General features: G+C 61.3%; 1 protein-coding gene across 1 annotated transcript in view; it reads right to left on the bottom strand.

Annotated features, from left to right (window-relative positions):
* Positions 1 to 2,163: 2,163 nt before the first annotated feature.
* EIF4G1 (eukaryotic translation initiation factor 4 gamma 1) overlaps positions 2,164 to 8,454 on the bottom strand; it is a 26,611-nt gene continuing 20,320 nt past the window's right edge. The window contains 11 exon segments of the mRNA XM_014527818.2: positions 2,164 to 3,235; positions 4,137 to 4,277; positions 4,444 to 4,525; positions 5,709 to 5,843; positions 6,061 to 6,159; positions 6,568 to 6,649; positions 6,732 to 6,857; positions 6,974 to 7,146; positions 7,380 to 7,495; positions 7,605 to 7,855; positions 8,411 to 8,454. The exon segment at positions 8,411 to 8,454 is cut by the window's right edge and continues 5 nt beyond it. Of these exon segments, the coding sequence (XP_014383304.1) occupies positions 3,054 to 3,235; positions 4,137 to 4,277; positions 4,444 to 4,525; positions 5,709 to 5,843; positions 6,061 to 6,159; positions 6,568 to 6,649; positions 6,732 to 6,857; positions 6,974 to 7,146; positions 7,380 to 7,495; positions 7,605 to 7,855; positions 8,411 to 8,454 (1,431 nt within the window). The 3' untranslated portion in view covers positions 2,164 to 3,053.

The raw sequence follows: 8,454 nt of genomic DNA, 5'->3' as shown, positions 1-8,454 counted from the left end.
GTGACAATGGGTGTGGGGATCGGACCGTGCTAGGGTGCGGCAACACTCACGGCTCCTGACCCAGGGAGTTCTGGCGGCAGCTGCCAGGGCCAAGCTAGCACCGGGCACACGCACACCTCTGGTGCCAGCCCAGGCAGGTGCCAGCTGCCGGGAAGCAGGCAACCACCCCTGGAGGGGGCACCAAACCTGGACTTTGGCACCAAGCCGTCCCCTGCTACTGGGGCACTGGGAGCCCCTTCTCCCTCAGCCCCCAGGAAGAAGGCAATGCCCAGGCCCAACGCTGCAGACAGGGCTCAGCAGAGCAGATACACTCCAGTTGTGCCACAGGTCAGAGGCTACAGCTGCTCAGCCCCGGTGAGCATGGGTGGAGGCGGGTACCCCCCCAGAGCCCACTCTGCAGGCTTGGCTGGGACCCAGGGACACAGTGGCCAAGGGGAGGCAAAAAGTCCCCCTGCCCCCACCAGCCAGGCACTCACCCCTAGCCCAGCACCCATCACAGTGCCAAGCACTTAGGGCCCGCACAAGGACCCTGAAATGGGACACAGCGCCTCTGCTGCCCTTGCAGGGCTGAGCTTGCCACATTCCCACCCCGGGTGCTGCCGACAGGGCCCTAGCTGAGCCCCAGAGCTCCCACAAACCAGTGTCAACAAAGGAGCAGGGGGCTGGGCTGGGCTGGGCTGGGGAAAGGCTGCTCCCAACCTGCCTGCACCCGAGGCAGCCGGAGCCCAGGAAGGTCGCAGCCCAGGCCCTCAGCCATGGCAGGCACCAGGCCCTGGCTGCAGCGCAGCCCCACTACATGCTCCTGGGAGCTGGCCCCTGCCACCCAGGCCTGGGGAGAGGAGGGATCCAGGCCTCACTGCCTCCCAGCACTCCCAGTCATCCAGGGGCCCGGGACCAGCACTCAGACCGCAGACCCAAGCCCTGAGCCCTACCAGGCCACCAGCATGGTCTGGGCTCTGTGCCACCTACCTGGGCTGGGGCAGGCCCCAGAGCAGCAATCCCAGAGCAAAGCACCACGCTGAGCTCAGAGCTTGAGAGGGGCCAGCCAGCTGGCGCCGGCCACAGGGGCAACAAGCAGCAGTGGGTGAACGCTGGCACATGGCACCCACCGCCCCAGCCCAGGGTGGCTGGAGGGCACGGACCTGGCTGCCTCTAGCTGTGCCCACATAGAGGGTGGGTAACACACCTTTTGCAGGGGCTGCCAAGTCCAGCTGGAGCCTGCTGGGCCTGGCCTACCCCCTTCCCCCCAGGGCAGGGGTGGTTCCCACCGGCTCCGATTCCTGCCCTTGGAGGAAGCAGGTTCCTGCCAGGCCTCCCCTGAATCCTTGGAGGGACCTGACAAGGCAGGCCCCTCTCCTCTGCCAGCCCCAGGCATCCTGCCCCCCAACAGAGCAGTCTTTGCCCCTCACCCCCAGCTCCTGCCAAATAACCAGCTCACGAAGGGTTAATGGAAACCAGCCTAGGGAAGTGCTGCCTCCTGGTGGGAGCGAGGCAGTAGTACCTCTGCATAGCGCCATGCCTCCCCTAGCCTGCTGCATGGCCCCTGGGAAGGGAAGGGCCCCGAGACTCCTAGGGCTCCCAACCCTGCGCCTTCCTTCCCTCCGGCCCAGGCACTCAGCCCCGGCCCCAATGCCAGGCCCAGCCACCTCCATCCTCTGACTCGCTTGCAGCCTCAAGCCCGAGATCCCCCTGCGACAGACCCCTCCGAGCTGGGTACGGGCATACCAGCACACTCACGGCCCACGGGGACTCTCCGGCAGTCCACTCTCGCTCACAGCTGGGCTTTGTGCTTCTGCAGAGCCCCCTTCCAGCCGGCCCGGCCCTGCAGCCATCCGCTCTTCTCGGGGATGCCAGCATCACAGGTCCAGGCCCAAAATGAGAAACTTCTGCCCATGACCCTGGGGCACAGCCAGAGTCAACTCCCAACTCCACAGTCCGGTTGGCGGTCCCACACTGCACAGCCCTGCCAGCCAGGCCCAGTACGGGTGTCCTGGGGGGCTGTCTGCCCTCCCCTGGCAGACACAGGCTGGCCTCTGAGAGCAGGACACAGGAGGGTTATTTAGCAAGGTTTTTATTTCCAGTTGATGGGGGGGGGGGGGGGGGGGGGGGGAGCCGAAAAAAAAGCCAAAAAACCCCCAAAAAAACTATTTACAAAATCACATGACGAGTAATTGAATCGTTTTAATTACACGTGCGGCTCGTTAACATCCCGCGCTCTATAAATACAGGGGGACCCAGCCAAAGGCTCCGCTCGCCAGCTCGCACCGTCGTGGCATTAAACATTTTTGGAGGGAGGGGGCAGGGGTGGGAGAAGCAGATGGGAGCAGTTGCTGAGCCAGCCTGAAGTAGGTGGCAGGGGGGCCAGCCCAGCAGGAAGGGCCCCAGCACCCCCCACCCCCATGAGACTTGGAGCAGGGCCACGGAGCCCGGCAGGGAAAAAGGGGCTTGAAATGATTTATTTTCCCGTTTAAAAAAAAAAAAAAAAAAACCAACCAACAAACCAACCCATCTGGCAGAGGTGCTGTCCCAGGCTGTGATCCGGGGGGAGGGGCAGGGGCGTCATGTGTAGCACTGTCCTGCCCCCAAATCCAATAAGTTTATATATATATAATCTCTCTATATTTCTGCAAGACGTCAGGAGGGAGGGGAAGGGAGGAGGGGGAGGGATAGCAATAACCCTTCCCTGCCCCCCCTCCCCAGGGAGACATGAGTGTGTGGGGCCTGGCACCCCGCGCTGCAATCCAGCTGGGGCTGGGGCCAAGGAGCCCGCGGCGATGCCCGCCTCCTTCAGCATCCATTTATTTCCATCAGACACAAACCAATATAGGCCTCAGGGGCAGGGAGATGAGGGAGAAAACCAAAAAAAAAAAAAAACTGGGAAGAACAAAAAAAAAAAAAAAAAAAAAAAAAAAAAAAAAAATTGATTAGCCCAAGGGGGCAGGAGGAGCAGTCTGCAGGGCGGGCGGGCAGCCCCCGCGCCCCAGAGTCCAGGCCACAGTAGAGTCCGGGCGCCCGGGGCCGGCGCTGGCGGGGGGCAAGCCCAGCCCCACTCCTCAATTGTTGTCAGACTCATCCTCGGCTTCCCGCAGCCAGGTGAAGAAGGCCGTCACCGACTTGAGCGCCACACCCTTGCCCTGCTGCTCGGCCGGGTCCTTGCTCGACTCCCACTTGTAGAAGGCCTCTTCCTTGATGACATCCTCATCGTACAAGGCATCGAAGAACATTCGCAGCAGGTCTGCAGGGACGGAGTTGGGGGGAAGGAAGGAGCAGGGTCAGGGGCTCTCGCCAGGCATCCACCTGTCAGGGGCCCTTCCCCACGGCAGCCTGGCTGGGGCTACCCAAGAGCTGGCTGGGCCGGGACCTGCCCAGGGGCCCGCACCACTCTTTGCTGGTCGCTGCATGTGGCAGGGAGGGACTTCCACCCCCTCCCATTCTCTGCCACATGGCGGGGTGTTTTTAAAGGGTGGTGACTGGGGTGTGCCAATGCTCCTGCTAGGACCAAGGCTGGAGGGCCCCAGTTAGAGGGTCTTTCCCCTCCACTCGGTTAGACCAACACCGCATTCGGAGTCAGGAAGGATTTTACTCCCTGGGCAGACCAGTATGAACTGGGAGAGGTTTCTGCCTTCCTCTGTAGTTGGGGTGTAGCCTCTATCTGGGAACTCTTAAGCCTACATTAACCTTGTACAGCCCCAGGACTTTGGCTGCTGTGGTACCCCTGCCTTCCTGCAGCAGGTTTGGGTGTGATGTCTTGTGTTGTCAGGGGTGATGGTAGTTTTACAGTGTTTAGATCACGGATTTATATGGGACAGCTTGTACAGGGCCAATCCTGCCACAGGCAGAGGGCTACCTCTGACATCCCTTCCAGCCCCACTTCTCTAGGATCCTCTGAGGCCACACACCAGCCACTGGGGGCCTGAACTGCATCAAGGGGCCCACGCCAACTGAGCCAGGACGCAGCAGGGGGCTCGAGCTGTGCAAAGGGCCTGTGCTGGCTGGGTACAAACCAACTAAAGAAACCCTCCCAAATCCTGAGGCCTGGCCACCCTCTGGGAGGAAGAGGCCCTTCCTTCCCCCTGTGCAGGAACCAAGTTGCCCTCCACCCACCACCCCCGCACCCAGGCTGCACGGCCACTCACTGGGAGGCTGGTCCAGCTTCACCACCAGGGCCTGCAAGGCGTAGAGGGCCTGCAGCTCCTTCTGCTCGTCGGTCACGTACTTCTGCAGCAGCTTGGCCCGGCTGTGGATCACAGTCACGTCCACCCGGTAGGGGTTCTCAACTGCAGGTAGACAAGGGCAACACCTGAGATACAGACCTGGGGGGCCCTACCCCACCCCACCAGGTTAGTCCTGCCACCTCCTAGAAGCCCCCCCCTGCATCCCACTGCTGCCCTAGGAGGGCAGGGTTGAGGCCTGCCCCCCACCTCCATCTCTGGCCAAACTCACAGACAATGGCTGAATGGCACACGGATGTCATCAGGGCCCTGATAAACACATTGGACGAGACCTGCTGCTCGTTCAGATTGGCCTGGTGGAGAGATGCAGCCAGATAAGCCCACACAGATCAAGAGAGCCCCCAGCCCCTCCCCTCCCCCCAGCCAGAGCAGTGAAGGCTCAAAACAGCTGGGAGTCGCCCCATAATTGCTCCTGCCCTGCTCCAGGGAGGCCCTTGCCTAGCCTCTTGCCCTGTACATGCAAGGAGCAACAGGCACTAGCTGGACTCCCTGTGGGATACCCTCCCTAGGCTTCTTGGTCATTACCCCACAACCCACAGACTGGTTCAGACTGTCCCATCAACTTAGTTGCTGTATTTGGGGGGGGTGTCCTTCCTTCCAACCACCAAGGGGGAGCCCCGACCAGCGGTTCTCCACCTCTTCACACTTGAGGCCTCCTCAAGAAGTGTCAGAGCTTGTGGCTGTCACTTGTTTTTTTTGACTACAGAAAAGTGTTAGAGCAATTCTGTCTGCAAAGACCTCAGAGCCCACAGCAGGACAGGGTGGTTTCAACACTGCATTCCTGGGTGAAATCTCTAGGTTTAATCGCACGAGTGACATTTGCTCCCCTAACGGTGCTACCATTGTGCTGCATTCCCCTGGCTGAGAATCACTGGGACAAACCCTCTGTAACAGGAGCAGGGCCTCTACCTGGGATTTCTTGAGTGTATATTAACAACCTTTTACAGCAGCAGGACATTGGCTGCTGTGGTTCCCCAGCCTTACCTGTGGCAGGTTTGGCTGTGATGTCTCATGTTGTGTCAGGGTTGACGGTAGTTTTACAAAGAGTTTAGATTATGGATGTTTGGACTAGTTTGGATAGGCCTGATCCTGCCTTGGGCAGGACGAGCTCTGGAGGTCTCTCCCAGCCCCACTTCTCTATTTCTATGATTCTATGCACCACCGCCAGCGCACAACAAGCAGGCCTGTCTCCAACAACAGCAGATGCTACAGAGGGGAAACGTATGCACAAGCCATGCCCAGTGAGATCTGTCCCATGTCAGCTCCTCTCTGGCATTTGGTTCAGGGCCGTCATGGGATCAAGCTTGCTGGGGTCCTGTCCGATCTCTCCTACCCCCAGGCCCCACCCTCTGCCCTGCCAGCAAAGGCCACAAAAGTAAGCACCACCCTCAGATTTGCTGCCTGTCCCTACGCTGCAGCAGGGCCACTCAGGGAACAGCCAGCCCTACAACCTGCCCTCTCCCAGAAGGGCCCCACCTCGATCCAGTCGTATATTCTTTGGTTGTCCGAGTTCTCCTCCAGCAGCCTGTCCACTTGCTTGCCCAGCTCCTCGCTGGTCAGCTCCTTGCGGCTCGGTGTGTCCGAGCTGTCCTCCATTGTGTACTCCAGTTTCTGGGGGCAAGAGAGGATGGTGAAGGGGGGTGCTCTGCCCCAAGGGCCACTTTGTGTGCGCGCGCATGTGTGTATGTGTTTCGGGGGGGGAAGCACGGGACATGGAGCTCCAGGCTGGGTCCTCTGGCTTCAGGAGCTCACAGAAATGAGGCAACAGCTGGTCCTGAGCCAACCAGGATGCCATTCACCTCTAGGGCAGGCCCCAAGCCCACCTCACCTGCTCTGTGACGAACTTGTTGACGTCCTGATCCTCAGGCAGGAACTCCTTCCAGCTCAGGCCACCCTCTCGCCAGAGGGCCCCAGCCTTCTTGTGACTCTGTAGACACACAGGTGCGAGGGGTGAGTGACTGCAAGGAAGGCTGCCAGAGGACACAGTCCGCTGCCAGCAGCCACACCAGCCCACACTGGGCAGCACAGCCCTGCCCACTCCTGCATAACCTCAAGAGACAGGGCTGCCAGAGTGGCACTGGGCACTGGCAAGGACACTGGCTTACATGGGTGCTGGCACAATGGATTCCAGGCTGAGCAGAGGTTCCCCCCTCCCTCCCCCACTGCAGCAGAGCTGCACTGCTCCACTGAGTGACACCTCCTCCAAGTCAAAGGGTCGGGACATCTCCATGGGGGCACCAGGGCAGGGCAAAGCCAGTGATCAGAGCACACAACAATACCAATAAGCGTTGTGCCCAGGCCCCAGCCCAGCCCTGTGAGCAGGGACACCACTCACCATGCCCTTGCAGAGCAGGCCTAGGATCTCCACCAGGAGTGTGGGTGCCTTCCCAAGGGGCACCAGGGATTTGGCAATCTCCCTGCGGGCACAAAGACAGGTTAGCTCTCCGGCCATGGAGGCATAGGCCAGCAGGCAGGAAAGCGGGGTGGCAGGGCTCTCACCTGAAGAGCTCTTCCATGGGGATGCCACCCTCTCGCAGGATGGGTGTGATCAGCTCGGCCAGGTAGAGCCAGATGTGGGGAATGTCAATCTCCATGTCCTCAGCGACTTCCAGGATTTCCCGCAGTCTGTGGGGCAAGAAGGGGGTAGGGGCCATGGGTGGCAGGCAGGGCAGTCCGGTACCTGCCTGCCTCAGGGGACAGCAAGGCAGCTTGTTCTGCCCTCCCTGGAGCCCTGCACTCACCCATTGTAGTACTGCTCCTTGGTGAGGGAGCCAGCCTTGACCATCTGGTAGAGCAACAGCCCCATGTGCTCCCGGGCAATGGTGCTCCGCTCCAGCGTGGACTCGATGCCGTTGCGCACAAAGACATGTAGCAGCGTGGGACTGCCCAGCTCTTGCACACACTGAAGCGCCTCCTGCAAGCGCAGAGGGCAACGCTCAGCCCCAGCCCATGACCTAGCACAGGCACTGTGCCCCACCCTGACACGCCAGCACCTGAGCAGAGATCCCCCCGCCACTCCTGCTCCCAGCCTCAGAGGGCCCAAGCCATCAGTGCAGCCCCTGCCCTGGCCAAGCATCCCTCCCCTCTCCCTGCCCAGCTGGCAAGTGCCCTGGGCACAGCAGACCTGCCCTGGCCCCAGCCCCTCACCTTCATGTCATTGATGTGCAGGTACTCCTCAATGATGGCCTTGGACTTCTTCTCCAGCTCATCCTCTGACAGAGCTGGCTTGGGGGGGGCGGCAGGAGGTGCTGGCTCCCGCTTCACTGTGGGGACAGCAGAGATCAGAGCAAAGCAGGGGCACAAGAGGGGCAGCCCCAGCCGAGAGGCAGCCAGACCCAGCCCTGCCCCCAGCCTCCCCCACCGGGCACTCACAGGGCTCACGGCTCCGGTCCCGCTCCTCCGTCATGCTAGCCACCTTGCGCACGGCCTCAATGGCGCCCGTCTTATCCCGTTCACGGCTCCGGTCCTCTGTCTCCTTGCTGTAGCTGCGTTTGGTGAGGGCAGGCCGGGCCCGGTCACCCCGGTCGGCGCGGTCCAGGCGATCACCCCGGTCACTGCGCTCCCGGTCTAGGCGGTCGCCGCGCTCCCCAGCCTTCTCCGACCGGTCCCGGCTTGAGCTGCTTCTACAGGGAGGAGACAAGGGGGATATCAGAGCCAGTAACAGGTGCCCCCACTCACCCCAGCTTGCTTCCTTCCCTCCTATGGGCAAAAGCCAGGCCACAAGTGCTCTCTCCTGGGGTATCGAGAGCCATAGCAGACCCCATGTCATGCCCCTGCCCCTGGCTGCAGTGCTCTGCCCTGGGGCACATCCTGCACAAGGCTGTAGACCCCCCCACACACAAGCCACTGGGGTCACTGGCCTTGCCAGCCCTCATCTCAGGAGCAACCACCACACTTAATGGGGGAGAATACAGGGCCTGGTAACAGCCAGCGGGACAGTGCCAGCTCCAGGCTGGCCCCCAAGGTACTCTGCCCTGTCTGTGCCAGGGGCAGGAGGCCATGAAATCCAGCTACCCAGGTGCCCTCCTCCTTCCATGGGGTGGAGAAAGGTCTGTAAGGCCAGCCCAGGGCCAGAGAGGGGTTGGCAAGGCCCCTACCCCTGCACTCCTTCCTTACTCCCACTCCATGATCGGGGGCAGGGGCAAACCAAGCCTGGAGTCATGGGTGACACCACGCACCTCTGCACCACACGCCGCGAGTCCAGGCTGTCTGCTGGGGTTGA

The sequence above is a fragment of the Alligator sinensis genome, unplaced genomic scaffold (genome assembly GCF_000455745.1).
Source record: "Alligator sinensis unplaced genomic scaffold, ASM45574v1 scaffold301_2, whole genome shotgun sequence".
In the NCBI taxonomy this organism is placed as follows: domain Eukaryota; kingdom Metazoa; phylum Chordata; order Crocodylia; family Alligatoridae; genus Alligator; species Alligator sinensis.
The sequence above is the reverse complement of the archived record's forward strand: the minus strand, read 5'-3'. Positions and strand labels throughout refer to the sequence as shown.